Source organism: Camelus ferus, chromosome 23 (assembly GCF_009834535.1).
Source record: "Camelus ferus isolate YT-003-E chromosome 23, BCGSAC_Cfer_1.0, whole genome shotgun sequence".
In the NCBI taxonomy this organism is placed as follows: Eukaryota; Metazoa; Chordata; class Mammalia; order Artiodactyla; family Camelidae; genus Camelus; species Camelus ferus.
The window spans coordinates 27,943,162-27,963,612 of NC_045718.1; the positions used below are offsets into that span (position 1 = coordinate 27,943,162).

Genomic DNA, 20,451 nt, shown 5'->3' on the forward strand with positions numbered 1-20,451 from the left:
TCTCACAGCAACCCTACGAGGTGGGCACTCCTGCATCCTGACTCACAGCTGGGGAAGCTGTGGCACAGGAAAGTTAAGGAGCTGGATGACAGTCATCGCAGAGCTGTGAGCATCAGAAAGAAGATCTGAACCCAGACAACCTGGCTCCACAGACTGCGCTCTGGACTGTTTCTCCTTGCTGCCTCTTGAGGGAACTCTGAAATGAAATCATTTTCATACACAACCAAGGAAGTGGCAAAGCCAGAATCTAAACCAAGTCTCTGTGACTCCAAAGCCTGTGTTTTTCATATTGGGTTATATTATTTTCACCCAATAAAGTGACACAGAGTTTGTCTGGAAATCCCTAGTCTTTCTTGGAGATTTTTTTTTTTAGTGGATCCTTATGTAGGGAATATTGGGTAGTACCATAGTAACCTGTAAATTGTAGATGTTTAATCAGTGTTCATAAAATAACATGAACAAATAAATGCATGGATAATAAGATGAAGATTTCTGTAGCTTTTTTTGAAAGTTTAAGAACAAGGAAAATTTTAATAGTTAATGTTGCTATAGACAACAGTGGGCCACACAGACAAGAGATGCCTGTGTATAGCTTACTTTTTATAAGCTATAGCATCATATAAATATATATGTACTTATATAATAGCATCATATATGATCATATATATATAGCATCATAATTCACTATGAGATATTTAGGTAAAGCCTAAGAATATGACGTTTTATATTTTTTCTTATATAGTTTAGTTTCTTAAAACAATAGCATGGACCTCCTTATCTTTATGTCTTCAGCCCCCATTTACTTCTGAACCCGTTGAAATATACTCCACCTCTCCTTTAATTCTGTTCAAGGTCAATGATGAACATATTAATTCTAATCCAACAGACACTTTTCATTCTGTCTTTTTTGGTTTCTTAGTAACATTAACATTGTTGACCACTTGCTCCATCTTTCCCCTCACCTCTCTGGCTGCTCCTTTTCAGTCTCCTTTGCTAGCTCCTCTTTTTCCATTAAATGCTGAGGTTTCTTGTGGTCCTGTCACGAGCCACTCTCTGTTCTCATTCAACTCTGCACCTCCCTGGGCCTTCTTATCCGTTCTTACCACTTCAGTTGCCATCTTTGTGCTGAAGGCACTCTAGTTGGAAAAACGAAACCAAACCTTTCTTTACAGCCAAATACTATAAACCAAGACTGTCTATCTTGAAAATAAGTGGTTTCTGTCTATGGAGTCAAAGGCTAGCGTAAAAAGTGAAAAATCTTACATACTTCTTAACCACATCTTGCAATTAGTCCTGCGTTAGGAATCACTGATGTGCATCTTTAAATACAGCATTGAATGGTTCTTTGCATTGGTTGTTAGTGATTTGTTTGACAGAGAAGAAGGAAAGCACAGAAATTTAAAGTGTTTGCAGCCACTCTCAGTTGAATATCATTTATAAAGATAAAATGTCTCTGAAATTTTAAAAGAAATCAATGCGAAATAAGATTCAGTTTATAAAAGTCTTACATTACAAGCAATTTGTAGAAGCAGTTCTTTTGGTAAATGTAGGAATCCACACAAGGAGAAGACAATTGATTATATAACATGAATTACATTTGGTCCAATGGTACATGACTGTATTCACAGACACAGCTGCATGGCATCCTCAGCTTAGAGAACAGGCATTTTCTTCTCACACAATCTGTTCCTAGGCACTTTGTCAGTATATAAATATTATTTTCCCTATAACAGTATCAGGGCTAGGAATTTTATTCTTAGCCAAGGATTGAGTGTCCGAAAATTATAGTTGTAATTAACAATGTTTTAGTAAAGTTGAGACAGTACTTTAAACCTATAGGGGTTTAATGTAATCATGTTCCAAATTCTGCGAAAATGGTGATCATTTAACTTAGAATGCTAACTAAGAGTCACCACAGCATAAAAAATTTAAATTTACCTATTTTAGATTTCACCCACCTAAAAATAATAGGCCCACTAAAGTAAACAATAGTTAAATGTGCAGTTTAACATGGCTCAGGTTTCTTTACAGAGTTAACCAGGAAACGTGAACTAAATCGTCATTGTATTTTGATAAATTCCTCTACTGCCTACAATTCATTTAAAAATAATTTTTTTCTTTATGCTAGTTTGATTGTTAATTGTTTGATAACTCCTTTCAAAAATACTTTTTAACTACAAGGCAAAAAAGTAATTATGAAGAGTGTAATAAAGACTTGAGTTGAGAGAAATGTGAATCTACTGCATTATCTTCATTATTATTTCTTATTATTTAATTTTTTTATTCTTCCTGCCTTCTCCCTCCTTACCCATGCTCCAGACACACACACACACACACACACACACACACACACACACACACACACACACACACACGTGTCCAGCCCCCAACAACCCCAGGTGCAGCATTAGAGAGAATAAGAGCAACAGTGGAGAAGGGGGGGTGGAGGGCGTCCGTTCTTAGTGCTCAAGTCCACGTCCTGGCAGTGGAGACGTGCACCCAGCCCTACCTCCAGTTCCATTCCCAGGCTACTTCATAGCATAACTGCCTTGCACCTGTAGAAATAAACAAATAAGCAAGTAAAGTGTAGATCTTCGTTAGCAGCTCTGATGCAAAGTCACAAAAAGAACTTCCCCTATAGTCTTTTTTTTTTTTTTTTTTTGGTGCTGAAATGCGGAAACAAACCAGGCCCTGTAGTTGGCCATGATTACTCTAGATTCTTTCTCCTCTCACAAGTTATTTTGCTCTGGAGTAATCTCTCATCTGTGCTGTCTGCTCCTTGGAGATCGCTTCTCTACTTTATTGTAAATAAAATCTGTCTCCTTTCCTCTGCTTTGGAGCCTTTGAATGTGCCTGTGACAAGTGTACTCTATTGCAGTGTGCTTTGGTCATGGTTTTCAGCCATCTGCATAGACTCCCTCCCAAATGACCTGGCAGTAGAGTAAATAGGAGAGGAGGGGATGTGAGTTTCTACCTCTCTCCCTCTAGTGGGGCTGCTGAGGTACCAGCCTTCTAAAAGACTGCCCAGGATGTGGGGCAGCAGAGAGCCAGGGGAAGGCATTCTAAGCCACTGCTGTGTTTGATTCATATTCTTTTAATGCAGAGACCTCCTTGCAAATTGTTATTCTTTGAAATAACCTACTTAATGATTTCCTCAGATTTCAACTATGCCAGTAATTTGTTAAATAAAAAAGAAATATTGATATTAAAGGGGAAAAAAGAAATGACTTCCTTTAGCAAACAAAACTAACATATATTCAAATTTAATTAACCAAGAAGCCCCCAAACCACAGAGTGTGTCACCCAGCATTGACAATTAATTAGTTCTGCTCTGAAAGAGCTACAGGTATTGAGCAAAGAGTTATGGATTAAAGGCTTTATTTTCTGCTGTCCATTTCTAGCTATCACACCTTGATGGCAGCTGGCTGCTTCAGGCAACAAATTATATCTGAAGTGTGTAATTTTATGTCAGTTTTTAATTTCACATGATCAAAATATGGGGAAAGTGAGAATAAAGCACTGTTTCTTTTAAAATAAAGACATTAAAAGTGAACAGCGCAACTGCTTTTCAGTGTCTTATGCTTTTCAAGATAATTTTTCTACCAAACAGCTAAGGAAGATCAATATTAAGGAAAACTGAGGAATTGGTGGTCACCCTTGGCTTTTTTTTTTGATTGAAGTATGGTCGATTTACAGTGTTGTGTTAATTTCTAGTGTACAGCATAGTGATTAATGTATACATATATGTATTCCTTTACATATGTTTTCATTATAGGCCATTCCAAGGTATTGAATATAGTTTCCTGTGCTATACAATAGGACCTTGTTGTTTATCCATTTTATATATATAGTAGTTAGTATCTGTAAATCCCAAACTCCCAATTTATCCTTCCCCACCCCCCTCCCACACTGGGGTCACCCTTGGCTTTTAAATGGGCTCTCTGTTCATGGTAGATCATGCAGTTTCTTCCTTTTAACATTACATTAGCATGTGTAGAAATGATTTAACTAGAAACTACTGGAGTTAGCATCTAAAAGGCTGCATGATGTAATGAAAAGAACATTAGATTCATTAGATTCTTGAAATCAAATTATCTAGCATATGCTTACTCCTTGAAGGAATCTTAATTTTAGTTGGATATTTAGTTAGATATTCCTTGCACTGTAGAAGGTATACATTCATGTATTGTGGACAGTTGTTTCTCAGCAGAAAACTCAGGCACTGGCATTCCACAAGGAGTGGGCTTTCATTAACCTGTGATTGTCTTTTCTCTGTCTATACATATAGGCAACTGAAATAGCTAGATTGTAAATCCATGGTTTTATTAATTCCGTTCAAGAAGACCAGCCAGTCCTTGATTAGTCATATTTATGAAAGACAGCAGTGCTGGCAATTAACTACAATCAAACACACACACACACACAGTTTGGGATGGACTTTTCAACTTACAATTGCATTGACTTGGGTCTGATGGCCTAGGTGTTTACAGTTCTTTTAATTTGTTCATTGAGCCTAATTTGCAAAGGTATGGCTCTGGAGGAGGTTAGAAGGTATGTGGTTTTCCTGGTACTAAAGTAGGCTTGGGTTGAGCAGATCAGGCCAGGGTCCTAAAGATCTACAGACAGGATCAGAAGGTCAGATGGTCAGAAGGGACTGATGGCCAGAAGATCAGCAGGCACAGGCATAAGTGTGTGAAGACCTAAGTGCCAAGAAGGAAGAAAGTCAGAGAGATCAATTCAGGCTGGAGCAGAAGGTTTCTAAGTAGAAGTCAAATAAGCAGACAGAAGCCAAGATGCAGGAGATCAGGAAGCCAGGTTAGGAGTCTGGGAAGACCAAGATCAGGGCTTGGCACAGGCTGCGCACCAGGAGCAAGAGCAGGGAGAATTGGGGTGCAGCTGAGTCATCAAACCCAGGTGCCTGGCCACGGGCACCAGGTCAGACACCAGGCAAGGCTGTGTCCCGCAGGGACGGGGCAGTGTGCCTGCCCCGTGCTTTGTCCTCACGCGGCGTTGTCCAGGACACCTGTAGTCAGTGCGCCTTCAAGCAGAATGCCCAGAAGGCACACCTCCAGATTTCTGTGCTTTTTATCCCTGGTAAAGTTTTATGAGTGTACTAAGAATGCGTAGCTTTGCATTTCTGCGTGAAGAGAAATAATGAAATAAGGAAACCAATAGCTATAGAGTCACAAGATGAAGTGTATGTCACAGGGCATGAAAAGCAGATTACTCAGCTTGGCAGTATGTTCCTTTAGACCTTCCCATCACACGTCAGTGGAGAATAAGCTTTCGTTTATTCAGTCTTCCACGTCCTTCAAAGAGTGGAGTGCTCTCTCTTAAAATATGGAAGATTGATGAGGCCTGAAGCAAGATGCATCTTTCTGAGGTCACTGAGTCTCAGAAACAGAACCCCGTGTTTCTGATGCGAGCGTGTTGTTTGGACAATGTTCGGGTCTGACTTACTGGGTTTGCTGGACACACAGAAATAGAAAAGCCTACTACGAAAGTCCTCATGTCCTCAGGCTGCCAAAAGGGTGCGGCACCAACTTGTCAAGTTCTGGACGAGATTAAGTTCATTAGAGCAGAGGCTCCCAACCTTCTCTCAGGCCCCGGATCCCAGCTTCCTGCAGGTGGCAGCTCGGCCATTAGTGAAGACAGTCCATCAAAGCCCCTGTCACATGAAATATTAAAGGAAGCTGCCATGATCAGCCGCAGTGTCTGGCATCCTGCTGCCGAAGTGGCCTGAGGTGAGCAGAGCTTGGGGGACTGCAGAGTACTGAGCAGCTGCTATACAATGAGCTGAAAGGGCCTAACCCCTAGCAAGACAGGCGGAAGCGTCTTTCTTAAAATGTTCCAAATCCCAGTAGACACTGGGGACGCTTACCTGAGTCCTAAGAAACCACAGCATCAGCATCAGAGAGACAACGGCACATCCACCAGTCAGAGATGGAGGCAAGGATGCTTCCATCAGAGCACCGAGGCAGAGGGCCTAGGCAGGGCGGAGATTCTGCTGCTGACAAGGAGTTCACGTGGTGTTCCTGAAATCCAGGTTTCCACCGCCGGGAAGTAACAAATCCATGCTTTGTTCACCTGTCTAGCCTTCCATGCCAACGACTAATTCTCTTATTATTAAACATCTCCTGCTTTATTTGGGCATATGAAAGGTAAAGTTTCTATTTTACATAAGGAGCTTGGCTGAGCACTCTCCTAGGTACCTGGCTTTAAGCAGAGGAAAAGGGTTTACTTTGAATAGCTTTAAAAAAAAACAAATTAGTTTATGAATGGGCTCCTTTTCACTTTTGCCTTTAGTTTTATTTTCATTTACCTGTAATATTCTCAGCCTGATGATGAAAAATCCAGACACAAATGGATTAGCAACATTCACCAATAGTATGGTTTTTAAATTTTGCTTTTTACCTTTTTTGTACCTTGAGGCATGAGTGAAGGGTGTGCTGCCCAGGTGATACAGTCCGGAAAAGCTCCCAGCCTCTCTGACCTTCTCTGTCTCGGCTGCTGTGGAGCCAAGAGAAAGTTCTCAAAAACATCGGGTGGAGTGGGCTCTTCTCACCTCTGCAGCTGAGGAGGACTCTCCTGAGCTCAGAGCAGCCACTGGGTGACTCAGAGCTGGCTTCCGTGACATGTGTAGCCTACTGATTGCATAGTTCTTGTGTACATAGTTGTTATTCAGTAAATATTGATGGATTGATGATTGGTTGATTGATTGAGTTTCCAGAGCACTGAGATGCATTCTAAGCAGCTTCCAGCATTCTTTTTGTGTCTGTGGACAGAGAGGCATGAGGCAGTGGAGGACCGTACAAAGAATGGGTTGTGGCAGTGGTAGTTGTATATTATTGTTCTTGTCACGCAAGGACTCACTCTGGGTTGGGATTGTAGGAACAGAGGAGCCATTTTCATATAATTTGCCTTTCACGTCCTAATTCTGGGCATGACCTAACTCACTCAGCTGAGACGTTTTCCCCCTGTGAGATGAAGGTATGTTGCTAGGCAACCAGATCAGTAATTGGTAAATGCTTATATATGATTTGATTTGAGTTACATAAAAAATATGTAACTGCTTTTTTTTGGACTTCACTATTAGGCAAATGGTTATTATTTGGTTTTATATTGTCCGAATAGAGTAAAATAACTGCTTCTATTTATCAAATGGCATAATAGCCTGAGGTAGTGGAACGACCCTGGGCCTAGCAGCAGAAAACTTGAGTCCTAATCTCAGGTATGAGAATCCCTATTCCTGTGACTGTGGATAAAACCAGGTAACTTCTGAGCCTTCATTGCTTTTTAAATCTGTGATCTGAGGTACAGATACCTTCACCCTGCTTGCCTCACAGGGCTGGAGGTGGGTGGATGTGACGATATGTGGAAAATGCTTTAGAAAGAGTAAAACATCCCAAGGTCTAAGCAATTTTCTAGAACTCCAGATCCTTATCTTGGGACTTTGCATATTTTGGTGTAATTTCAAGGGCTGGATCAATTCAGAAGCCCTGAGTGGGCTTACACTAGCCCTTCATCAAGGTGCAAAGAGAGCTGTGGCGCAGAAAATGAGGTACAGAAGAAAGGAAACGTATATCCTTCAGTGAGTTGATAACGCAGTGATGCAGACATGGTAAACAATCTTATGGTTCCCAGGAGGGAAAGGGGGTGGGAAGGGATAAATTGAGAGTTCGAGATTTGCAAATATTAACTAGTAATATATAAAGTAGATAAACAACAAGTTTCTTCTGTATAGCACAGGGAACAATATTCAATATCTTGTAGTAACCCATAATGAAAAAGGATATGAAAATGAATCTATGTATGTATATGTATGACTGAAACATTATGCTGTACTCCAGAAATGGACACAACATTGTAAACTGACTATACTTCAATTTAAAAAATTAATTAAAAATAGTGCAGTGATGGAGGCACACTAATAACATACAGAAGCGAAGACCACACTGCAAAGCAGCATCTCGTTAAGTGTTAAAACCTAAGTCACATACTCTCAAGACTAATTGCTGAGGGCTGAGGTTGTTGATGAGGGCAACTTGTAGATGCCTTGATGAATGGGGACATTCTTAAGAGGAGAATAAGGGTAAATTCATAGGGATGATCACTATGGGTTGATGCTGTGCAGAAAGTTGCAAAAATCAATCTGCTTTCAAATTATAACCGCGTCTGGCTATAGTGTTTTAACACAATGTTGTCTGAGGTTCATGGTCAGCCACATTTTGCCCCCAGCAGTAAACATTTTATTTGATGTCGTGTCATGAGTTATCTTCCTGCACTAATGAAATGAATAATTTGCATAAAAATCAGAAACACCCCAAGACCCATATGCTTTTCAGTCTCTGAAGACATGGAAATGACCTCTGTGACAGCCAATTAGAAAATGGAAAGGTGAAAGAGGACACTCTTTATTCTCTGTTTGGAGACTTTCCAAAATGACTCACATGCTTCCTGGCAGTGCCAGAATACTTTTAAATAGGCGTTACTGCAAAATGAAGCATAACTTGTGTTTTTTTACATGTAGATGGATATCTTAACTGTTGCCAGAAGCTTTGCCTCAGACCACTGGTTCTTGTCACATATCCGCCCTATTTATAACCTGTTTTATTTTTGTCTACCCCTGTGTCACTGACCCCATGGATTTCCTGGGAGCTGCTGTGATCTGTCACGTCATTGCTCATTATCAGACAGTCTTAATTCTCAGAGCATAGAAATATTTTACAATGGCACACGAGCCATCGTAGCCCGTGGCAGCCTCAGCCATTGTCACATTAAACTGCAGCTCAGATTGTCTTCCACATGCTGACGGTGGCGATTTTACTGCTCTCATCCCCCTCCTGGGTCAGGACCCTTTCTGGGCAGCAGATGCAGCGGTTCTGAGGGTCTCACCCTGCCCTCCTTGGGAGCAGTTTTTCAGTTGCTATCTCACCAATCAATTACTTGGGTCCAATTTAGTAGAGCTTAAATGACCTCTTAATTTTTATAAACCTTTTCCCACCTATTCGAGCATCTCACAGTTGAATACCCCCCTCAGACAGGATGAAATGCTCTCAGGATGTGGTTAGCAACACATGGTGCCTAGAATTTTTTTAAAGGACAGGGAATCCTTTAAAACCAGCTGTACTGCCTGATATTCCTGCCTGATACTCCCTAAGGAAAGTTCTATTCTTCATGAAGCTAATCATTCTGAAAATACTGTTAGGTCAATATTTTAGTAATCCCTAGACACGAAGGGTGGTAGACCCCAATTTAATTCTCATGAAATGCACGTAGAACAAAGGAATTTCCACTTAGACTCTCCATAATCCTGAAAAATCCAAGGTCAAATAGTCTATCACACAAATGCCAAAAAAAATAAGTCAGAAAAACCCCTTGAGCTCCCCCTCAGTATATAACTGAGGCCTCAGACTCTCCTGCACTTAAGCCAATTAAATTCACTAGATGATTATTTATCTCTTTTAGATCTGGGTAGATGTGGCCAATGAGAACAAGGAACCGTCCCATGTGAAGGTCATCCAATTCTCAACTGATTCCTGAATTCAGATGCCATCATATTGATGCGTTAGGGTAATTGTCTCCTGTGTGGGATGTGTAAGGTATGGGAGGGGAGGTAGAGCCCAGAGGGAAGAATTGAGCTCACTAGGTTTAAATTCTTGCTGAGTTCATGCTGTTGCCCTTCTCTTGATAATGCGGAACAAGAAGCCACTTTCTTCATAGGTGTTCAGTGAATATTAATTTCATCTTTTTAGCGAAGCTACCTTTTTTTCTTGAAATAAGACTCAGAGAATTAAATGAAGCCAGTGGATGTTTAACGAAGGGAAGAATGGCTCTAGGAAATCTGGGATACTATCCATGGTAAGAATGAGACAACTAAATATTGCTTCTAATAGCTTTTTAGATTAATATTTTGTTGTTTGAAATCTTATAAAACAATCCACTCATTTGTTCTTTTCCCTACGATAAAAAAAGAACTTGTAAGGCATTCATGGTACAAAGTAACTTCTAACCAAAATGTCTTTACCTTTTCAGTTCTTTCATGACTGCTTCTCCTTCATGTCACTGAATAATACAATTATACATGAATGATTTCTGTGCCTTAACCTTCTCCTATCTGCATGTCATTGAAGTGCTATACAAAAAGAGCAGAGGCTGCTGACTTCCAAGAAATCAGAATATATAAAATAGAGATCAGACAGCTGGTGATGATAATCTCGAAATTAAAATAAAATGTTCCTAGACAATATATAGCTCTAAAGTGTGATTTCTATTAATTTCTAAATTCTAGAATTTCCTAAGATGCTTATTTTAATACATGCTTTAAGAAGAAAATAATTCTTAAATGAATTCTCCAAAGAATTGTCCCCATTACTGTTTTTCTGCATTAATGCCAACTGAGGCTTCCCTAAATGGAATAGAGATTCCAGGAATCATTTCAGAATCCCTGTGTTGGAAGAGACTTCGGAAATCATCTGATTTTTCCCAGTGCATGTTTTCATCTCCCTGATCTTCCCTACTTGTGGTTTTCTAGCCACTACTTGGACACTTGCAGTGACAGACGCTCACTATGTCATGAAGCAGATCCATCACTAATGGGTTGGTCCAGTTTTCAGAAAGATGCCCCTTTCACTTATAAACCCAAATATGCCTTTCACCTTCCTGTTCATATTTGACCTGCCTGCTCACACTTCACCTGTTTTGCTACCTGTTCAAAGATGATCTGGTGCAGTATGGGGCTCATAGACCTGGATTCAGTCTCAGCTCCACTACTTACTACTTACTGTTCTGTTCCTTCAGGGTACCGTCTATCAAGTACTTCCTGTGTACTAAACCCTTTACGTGCATTCTTATTTAATTTTCACTAAAAGTCTGTAAAGGTAGATAATATTTTTGTTCCATCTTACTATGCAGAAACTGAGGCTTGATGATCATGTTATAATAATGATAATGATGATGACAGTATTATTGAATACCAATCACATGCCAGGTGCTTTGCTAGGCTCTTCGTAGGCATTATACCATTATCAGAATTTAAATAACTGGCCTATTATCTACCTAATGTCTGAAGAAGCTGGGTGTTCAAATTCAGGTCAGATACTCAAAAGACTCTGGATTTAACTCTTTAAGCCTCATTCCTTTGTCTTTTCAGTGGGAGTACTATTATCTTCCTCACAAAGTTTTCTGAGATTCAAACTAATGGCCTATGAAATGATGTAGCATTCTTGCTTGAAAAATACTTCCTGTCACATTTCATTTATTCATTTCTTTAAAGGCAGCTTTTTAGAAGACCCTTCCTTCCCTTTTCTCTAGGTTTATGTTTTCCAGGATAAATGTCTCCAGTTCTTTCAGTCTTTGGTCAGTCATTGAACAAATATGTGTCAGCACTCTGCCCAGTTGGAACGTACATTCTAGGGAGGACACAGACAGTAAACAATAAATCTGATAACTCAGTGAATCCTCTCCCATGTGAGAAGAGAGTAAGTGCCACAGTGGGGAGGGTGGGTGGTGAGGCACGTGGGGTGAGTGAAATTAGGGCACTGGGAGCCACTTACTGTGGCTGTGTAACCAGTTACCCCAAAACTTAGTGGCTTAAAGCAACAATGATGGTTTATCATACCTCTTGGTTTCTGGAGCTCAGATATTCGGACAAGACATAGTGGAGGTGGCTTATGTCTGCTCCACGATGCCTTGGGCCTTGGCCGGAAGACTTGACAGATGGCACCTGGAATCAACAAAAGGATCATTTACTCACATGTCTAGTAGTTGACACTGGTTGTCGACCGAAGTCCTCAGTTCTTCCCCATGTGACCTGTTCCACGTGACCTGGGCTTTCTCACACTGCGAAGGCTGAGTTCCGAGAGTGAGAGAGCCACGTAGAAGCCATATTTCCTTTTATAACCTAAACCCATTGACCATACAACATCATTCCCACTATATTCTGTTGGTCAAGGCAATTTCCAAGTTCCATGTGGGTTCCAAGAGAAGGAAAATAGGACAGAAATCCAACAGGCTACTGCCTCTTCTAAGCTGCCTTTCAGTGTCACTCACTTCTCTCTGTCTCTGCATTTGGACTAGGAACCCCCAACTGGTGGGGCAGTGGGAACCACAGCAACTCCTTGGTCCTTCTGCCACCATCCAGAAGAACCCTAATGTGAATGGATAAACACCACCTTTCAGTTCCTAGCAGACCATCGTCTTCCCCCTTCAATTCTGCTATGTCTATAGGCAGCCCAGCTGAAAGCAGTAAGGGGTCTTTGAGCAGAGGCGCAAGTGTCAGAAGCCTGTGATGCCTACTGACACCTCCGGATGAGTCACTGTTTGTCCAGGGAGAGACTCTCACAGAAGTGTGAAAACTGCCGAGAGACCAGTCATTGAATAATTCCATTCCATCCTCATTTTTAGCAAGAAACACCAGGAAGGGTGGCAATGAGAGCATGAAAAAAAATTAGTCCTAGTTTTTTCCTCTTGCCGACTGGAAAAAGAGAACACTGGCAATCTAGCGCCCTTCATTTTTCATCATGCTACAGTAGAGTCCCTGTAGCGTTCCCTAAGTTTGGCACATGGTAGTGGGGCTGTCGGGGTATCATTCCTCACGTAGCCCGTTCCTCTGTGTTTCACTCCTGTGAAATAGATGTTCAGTTTTACAACTAAGAAAAATTAAGCTTTGAAGCAGTCATTCTATTTGCTATATTTATACAGTGGCCATTTTGTAGCTCAGGGGATTTGTCAAAAGCATGGCCATTACTGATACGAAATTAAAACTAGCCAGTCCAGATCTTAAGATTCGGATATTAAGATGGAAGGCACGGGGAAGGAGGTGCCAAAAAAAAAAAAAAGTGCTGACTTCATCTTTTTGACCTACCTCGCTTGTGATCTGTTTTGCAATTGGTAAGAACAGGGGACGGATTATAAGGTTTTGATCTGTAGTATAAAGTCATGGCAGTCCATGTGCTTTAAGTAGCAGGTTCAATGTTTGATGGCCTTTGATAAGGAAACTGGAATTCTTAGAACAAGAGTGTAGCATGAAAACACCAAGAATGAAACCAGAAATGGGTCTGTCATAGTCTGTGAAATTTCTTTGTCTCATGTCGCCCCTTGTCTTGTTTGCCCCTCTTCTCTATGGTGAGATTATTGTGTGTTAGGTGTTGCAGGACCTTTGAGTGATGGAGGATGTGATGTAAACAACCACTGTTATTTATGATGCCGGCGTCCTCCCTCCCCCGTTTCCCTGTGTGTGTCCTCTGTCACCTTTGTTGGTCCTGGCCCCTCACCCCTGCACATGCCATGAGTTGCATTTTGTATTGAAAGACTGCCCTGCACAAAAGCCTGCTTCCTGCACGAGCAGCGCCTGGTCTCAGCGCCCTGCACCTGGGCTGGCGTTTATTCTGATTCGGTGTTATGTTTCCAAAACACTTGGATTTCTACTTCCCCACTGCACTGGGGAATGTGTTTTTTCTTCCACGACCACATACACTTAGGGCCTTGAGTGGTCACCACCTGGTTCTTTCATCAGACTGGTTTGGATTTTACAAGGTGTTGGAGTTTCTAAAAAACTCCTACGGTCTCTCACCCTTAAGTTAACACCAGAAGTTATGGAATGATTCACCTACTAGGTGATGCTTATCCCCAAGGTGCCCAGCTCTCTTGATGCTGAAGCTGAGTGTCTGTGGATAACAAACAATTCTCTGTAAACTGCATTTCCGGGACCACGCGATGCTGTGGCGTTGTTCTGCCATAGAAGTGAGTGGGCAGCTCCCTGGGGTCACCCTGTTGCTGTAAGGGGCTACCGCTGGGCACTCGGAGGGAGAAGAGAGAACCGTGAAGCTGCAGTAAGAACCAGGGAGCTTCTTTAAGAGAAGGAACATCAAGCAACCCTAGTATATCTGATACCCTACTTTTTCCTTTATTGAGCTTGTTCTGAATTTTTCCCTTCAGAGCTGCCCAGAAGTTAAATCTATCTTCTAAGAAGAAGAAACATCGACCTTCCACTTCCTCTGCTGCCGAGCCACCCCTCTTTGCCACCAGCTTCAGTGGGATCCTGCAGACGTCCCCTCCCCCAGCCCCACCCTGCCTGCTGAGGGCCGTTAACAAGGTGAAGGACACGCCAGGCCTGGGCAAGGTAGGCACCATGCGTCTCGGCGCTGGCTCCGCACGTGCGTGGGGCCCTGCATCCGGGGAAGGAAGAGAATGAGGGCTCGGTTTGCTTGTGAAAACAAGGTGACAGGGAGGAAAGGAGACAAAGTGAAATTCGTTTGGAAGTACCGTAAAATTTTCTTTGGTTATATGTACTCAGTAGTAAATAAGACATTCCAATTATTGGAGATCCAGTTTGATTTTGGCAGAAAAGACCCCAGCCTTGTATTATTTGACAGAACTGTAACCAATTAAAGAAAAGACCGCAAAACACAAGACGGAAGACAGAGGCAGGAGGCCAAGAGACTCAGTACAGGAATAAGACATAAAGATGCCTTGTAATTTCCTGGTGACATTTTCATTTTTTCTCTCCTTCAGAGAAATCACAACTTCTACTTTTGAACCAGACCACTGACGGGATTTCTGGGGAGCATTTTCAGTTGCGCCATTCTAGCCAAGAAATGCAATTTTGAATTTTTACAAATCCTCAGAGATGAGGAACACTGTCATGAGGTGTCAGAACAGCATCACAAGACGTTGCCCAGCTGTGTTTGGGATAACTTAGTTTTTAAATGTCATCTCTAAACTCTCTCTTCTGAGAGAAACATCTGCATGAAGTAACTTATGGCTTACTCTTCAATTGGTAAATAATCTGGAACTGATAGAAACATTTAGCTAAAGAAGAGGTGGCTGCTTTCTTTCTTTTACTTTCATCAGAAGTAGGATGATGCAAATGATCTTGCCAGTCCCTTTACTTACCATGGCTCGTCTTGGGAAGTTGCAGGTCTTGCTGAAGGGACTGGCTGCTAAATCCTAGATGAGGGTTTTATTTCTTTAGGATATTGATTCCCTTTCTCTTTGACCCTCAACGTGGTCATTCCCAGGCTCATAGCCTCAGCTTAACTCAGAGGTCCTTCTGGAGTTCACCCTGGCGCCCTCTGCCCTTCTTCCTTCGTGCTTCTCTCATTTTTGGATTTCCCCTGCCCCCTTCCATGCTCTCCCACCCCCAATTTCACCACCCACTGGGAAGGTGCTAATTTGCTACATCATTCTTTTCAACGGTGTTTGCATTTTAAGATTATGTTGAATAGAGTGATGCTTATTCTAATGGACAGCATCCAGTCCTGGAATTTTCCATGGCATTGGGCAGGGCTTTCCCAGGCCCAGAGGTAAAGCAGGAAACAAGGCAGCAGGGCAGTGGCCTGGGCTCAGTCTGCAAGGGCTACTCTAGCATCGCTGGCCATGGAAGGTGATGGAGAAAACCATCTGACCAGGACTCCCATGGGTGGGAGCAGCTGAGGAAGGGTCGCGGCACCCCCATGGGGGCATGTTATGTTCATAACGGATGGCTGATAGGCTGCCCTCTAAGATGGGTGGGTACAAGTAACTGTGGGACTTTTAAAATTAAAAAAAAAATTTAATTGTGGTAAGGTACACATAACCTAAAATTTACCTTCTGAACCATTTTTAAGTGTACATGGACTTTGGTTTTGCTGAGGAGTTTGGAACTTTAATGCCAGAGCTGAAGTGCCCTGGACAAAGGGACATCAAACTGCCATTCCAGTCTCCTCTTGTCTTCTGCTCTGAGAGACATCCTCCTTCTCTTCTGAGTACATGTGAGCCAGTATTTAAATGCTGTCACTCTAAAGAGGTACCAGGCTATCAGCCAACCTGGGCACTCATAAACCCCAATATGCTTCTGTCTAGGACACCTTGAAATGAGCCACATAAGGAACTGTCTTCCGGCATTTATAACAATGACCCAGTCTGTGGTTCCTGAAAGGGCTGATTCAGATACAGATGGGCCTGGGCCCCAAGCCTAGGGCTTTCTGTGCCCTCCTTCCCCAATCCTGACCCCTCTCCCTGGAATTCTGAGACAAGGAGATCTGGGCACTAGGCAGGGGCTGAGCCAGCAGGAAGAGTGTTAACTGCCAGGATGACCCAGCACTGGCACCAGCATCATCTGGAGGGCACTAGTGCCATCTGACTTCACGGTGTACTCTATGTAGTGGCCAGACTGAAGTATAATTACAAGTAAGATAAGCAGCCTAGGACCAGGTATAACTACATTTAACCTTATGCTCATTTGTAAACTAAAGCTTGCAAATCATACACTTATTTTTCAATGGAATATGCTATCCCTCCCACTCATTTGCAATCCAATGTGCTCTTCAGAATGGGAGAGGGTAACTTTAACCAGCCAGGAAGGACAAGGAAGTGTTAGTCCAAAGAAGTGTGTCAAGGATGGGGTCCCCAGGCTGGGTATCACAGAAGATAAGATCAGGTATGACTTCTGTCTGGCCAGTGGCCACATGGCAGCTGTCCTGCTGAGCGCGGGGCTGGGGACATTGGTGGAGAGGAATGACAGCGCGAGGGGGTGCTCTCTGGAAGGCAGCGTAATCATATATTTCACTTGAAGACCTGTGTGTGATTGGAGCGAGAGCTCCGTCAGCATCTCTGCCCTCCTGCCTCCTCTCTCTAAGGAGCATCCGCTTCACAGGATGCAAGAAGGCCTTGCCTCTGCCACGTGGCCCTGAACTTAGCGGAGTCCCATTTCCCAGACTCAGCTCCCCCCACCCTGCCCCATACTCCACTCTAATGAGGAGCTGCAGTTCCCGCCCCGCCCAAATGGAAAAATCCCTGGTCAGTTGAGCTCTTTTGCATAATTTACATATTAGCATCTCAAAGAAATACAGTGGAGTTTAATATAGAACATAAAGAATTGGTGCTGTATGTAAATCATTACCTTTGAAGTAGAAAATCTTGACTGAATTGCCAGAAACAGCTTAATTATTTCACCTGAGCTGCAGTCTCCTGAGGTGGGGGCAGGGAGCCAGCCCAGCCCAGCCCAGCCCCTCTTCTCATGCCTCAAGCACCCAAGGACTTTCTTGGGAGACCTGTGGATTGGCCTTGGTGGGTTTCTTTAGAGCTACCCTCTTGTTTGTAGACAAGAAAACTGAGGTAGGTCCCAAGAGAGCAGGAGATGTTCCCGTGCCTCGTGAGTCAAGCCAAGAGTCAGGACCTGTAAGACATTTTATTTTCTGTATCTCACTGGGCTGCTGCTGGATATACGTGACCTTTAAAAATTTGGGTGGAGAAAGAATACAATAGGGCCATGAATAAGTTGGGAGCCAGTTACCTTCATCCTGTGGAAAGGACACCCAGCCTTTCTCAGAGTCATGGTCCAGAAAAGGCAGTGACTGGCAAGGGTGGATACACTGCCACTCAGAGACACCCACCCACACTCCCTCTCCCTCCCACCCCTGGCTGTTTCCAGCAGCAGCTGCCCCTACCCTCCAGCCAGAGTCTTTGCTGGCCACTGAGCACTTCTTGAGGCAAAAGCTTTTCTGGGGGCCCCGGTGATGGAGGAACTTGAGGTTAACTTTAGTACACTTGGATCTCAAGCACAGCACACATGCAACACAGGAAACATCTTAGCACCTCCAGCACCTAGAGCAGTACCTGGCACACAGCAAATATTTATTAAGCAACTTCTGTGTGTCAGGCCCTGTCTGGGCACCAGGCTTGCAGTGAGGGACAGACAGACAGAATGCCTGTGCCCACATCCCTTACAATCTAGTCATGACAACAGGCAGTCTTGGACATCTCACTGACTCATACCAATATGGAGGACAATTTGACTTAAGGAAAAGTTGGAATCACCTACTTAAAGTAACTGTCTTACTTTCAAGCTACATAAAGAAGCAATGCTACTAAGTGGTCATGCAGAGACACTGTTAATGAATAGATAAAGATAATGAGTGGATCAAAGCAGCTCAGTCCCTGTTTATATTTCATGGGTTTGGCTTTAGGTAAATGATACTGCTAATCTGTTTGAAAATGGTTCCTTCTCCTAAGTCAGTAAATGCTCTTCATGAAATTTGTTTGCACAATTAATTAACATCCATGTTTAAGGTTCATTTGTTAGTGTGTCACAGATTAATGTCACAGCGCTTAGTGTTGGATTACAAGCTTCTAGGGCAAAGCGTATTACCTGTTTAACTCACTCTGAATATGGCTCTGCAGCCCCACTGTAGATGCATACATGCTTGTAAAGGTGAGAGTGAAAATGGTGACCATCATATTGGTGATGGTGACAATCAACTGGTTAATTCTCCTCTTCCTGGAAGAATTACTTAAGGGGAATACATGAAGCTGGAAGGGGAAAGGAGCCTTCTTTTCCTTCATATTCTCCAGGAATGATTCAAAAGGAAGGATTTTTTTTTTTAAGGTACTAATGTAGCTCTTATTTGTTTATTCAACAATTAGAAATGGCTGGTGTTGCTCTCTCTTGTTTAGGAAGTGATGCCAGGTTATACCAAGGGGAAAATGTCATGCCTTCCAGCCCACCAAGGTCTGGCTTATTTAAACTGTATGCAAATTATCAAATTCCTCATTAGCATTCTTCACTATCATTCCTCATCCTGAAGCTTTAGCAGAGAGAAGAGGAAAGACTTGAGTCAGCCTTTAAAGTATTCAAATATGATGTGAAATTCTGGATCCCACTACTCATCAGTGATTACTCCATTCTTAAACACTTACAGACAGTAGAAAGGAATGGTGAGCTCTCCATTTTGGTGGTGTTTGAGGGGGTAGGAAGAAAAAGACTGCATAAATAATATATGCACATTCATCAGGATAGCTGGCCTGATAGCTTTGTAAATTGAATTGTTAGCTCTTCTGGGAAATAAAGTTGTGTGACCTTCCACTCTCTAATTACAGTTCTTTTCTGTGCTCGGTTGGTTTTGGTTGAGTCCACTAAGCTCTTTCTTGTTTTGACCCCTCCTCCACCCTGTATCTCCAGAGAAAGGAGACTTGGGGAAAATGTTCTGACTCATTAATCTTCACGTTTCTTTTTCCCTGGCAGGCAGAGGTGTCTACTCCTGTCCTAGAGTCTGTCCACCCCCACTGCACATCCCAGGGATCAGGAAATGCAGGTGCCGCTGCTGGGAGGGCTGCGCTGCTTCTGGAACTTACCTGAATAGCTAAGTGATGGGGAGGGACTTTTCCCTACACCCTCTGCCACATTCCTCATGAATTTATCAGGCTTCCTTATTGCAAAGGAAGGAAAGTATTAGGAAGATGTTCTCCAGTAAAGGCCACTGGACAGAAAAGTCATGGTAAAACGTGTAAAGGAAAGTGCAATGCCATTTTTGTTCTTCATTATTAGTGTGACTGCCTTTAATACAATTGATCAAGTTGTATAGATACAATTTTCTGTTGGCTTCGTTATTAGAAGGAGCAGCACATTTCCTGTTTAATTACATCAGATTTCTGGTAGAATGGCACATTACTAAAGGTAAAATACTCGTTTTCTGGCTTTCTTTGCCTGAAATATCTACACGGAGCGCACTGTATGAAAGGACTCCTGGGTAAGCAGGGAGGCAGTTTGGTCCTGCAGCCTGTAGTTACCTCCCGTCCTATACCCCAGGTCTGCTATGGTAGCTTTCAGAGCACAGAAAGAGGAAGAGAATTTTACATCCATTTCTAATGGAGATTCTACATTTTCCAATTCTATGAACGTCCTTTGTCTGCTCCAGGTAAGGAGCTGAGTCATCAGAAAACCTTCTGGTTTAAGTTTCAGGGACATGAAGCCTTCCAGACACTGACATCTACAGCTATACCACCCAAGAAATGGGTGTGGGCAAACCAGCATTCAGTTTCTTGCTGAATATCCTTTTCAGTTTCTGTCACTAGGTTTTAAACTTATTGAGAAAAGGAATCCTATTCTTTTCATCTTTGGAGCCTTTCAGTGCCAGCCTATGTAAATAGAACACTCAAAAAAAGTTAAACATTTTTACATAATTCTGTTTAGTGCTTGTGACATCCAAACTGGGCTTTCAACACTAGGTAGAATCCATCCTACAAGATAGAGCTGTTATAATGAGGCAGGAACACCAAGAACATGTAAATTACAGTGCCCTAGTGGTCCTTGGTACTGCTTACTCCCTCCTCAGCACCTGAGTTGCCCTGGGAGGGCGACGTCTGGGAGAAGATGCTGCCTAGTGCTGCACCCTGGCAATGAGCAAGCGCTGCCAGCATCCCTCACTGAGGAATTTCCCCAAAGACCGTCTTACCCAGTCCTCCCACTGTGCATATGAAGAAACTGAGGCCCAACAAGATGGAGTAGTTTATCAACCCATTTATGTGAGAGAAGATGGAAAGTTTAAGCTTTGGGGTGTGAAAGATCATGAAAGTCATGAAGACTTTAAGGCAGAAGTTGACTGAGTGATTCTTAATCTTTCCCCCCATTTTGTGACTTTCAGCTTCAATTCTATGACTCTTTTTTTAGGTATTAAGTAGAGATGGTAGGCG

At 42.6% G+C, this 20,451-nt stretch overlaps 1 protein-coding gene across 5 annotated transcripts in view; it reads left to right on the forward strand.

Annotated features, from left to right (window-relative positions):
* Window positions 1-20,451, forward strand: part of KIF26B (kinesin family member 26B) — a 428,353-nt gene that overhangs the window by 287,657 nt on the left and 120,245 nt on the right. For all 5 annotated transcript variants that reach the window (XM_032466561.1, XM_032466562.1, XM_032466563.1 and 2 more), the window contains one exon: window positions 13,939-14,122. In XM_032466561.1, the coding sequence (XP_032322452.1) occupies window positions 13,939-14,122 (184 nt within the window). The remainder of the gene's footprint in view (window positions 1-13,938; window positions 14,123-20,451) is intronic.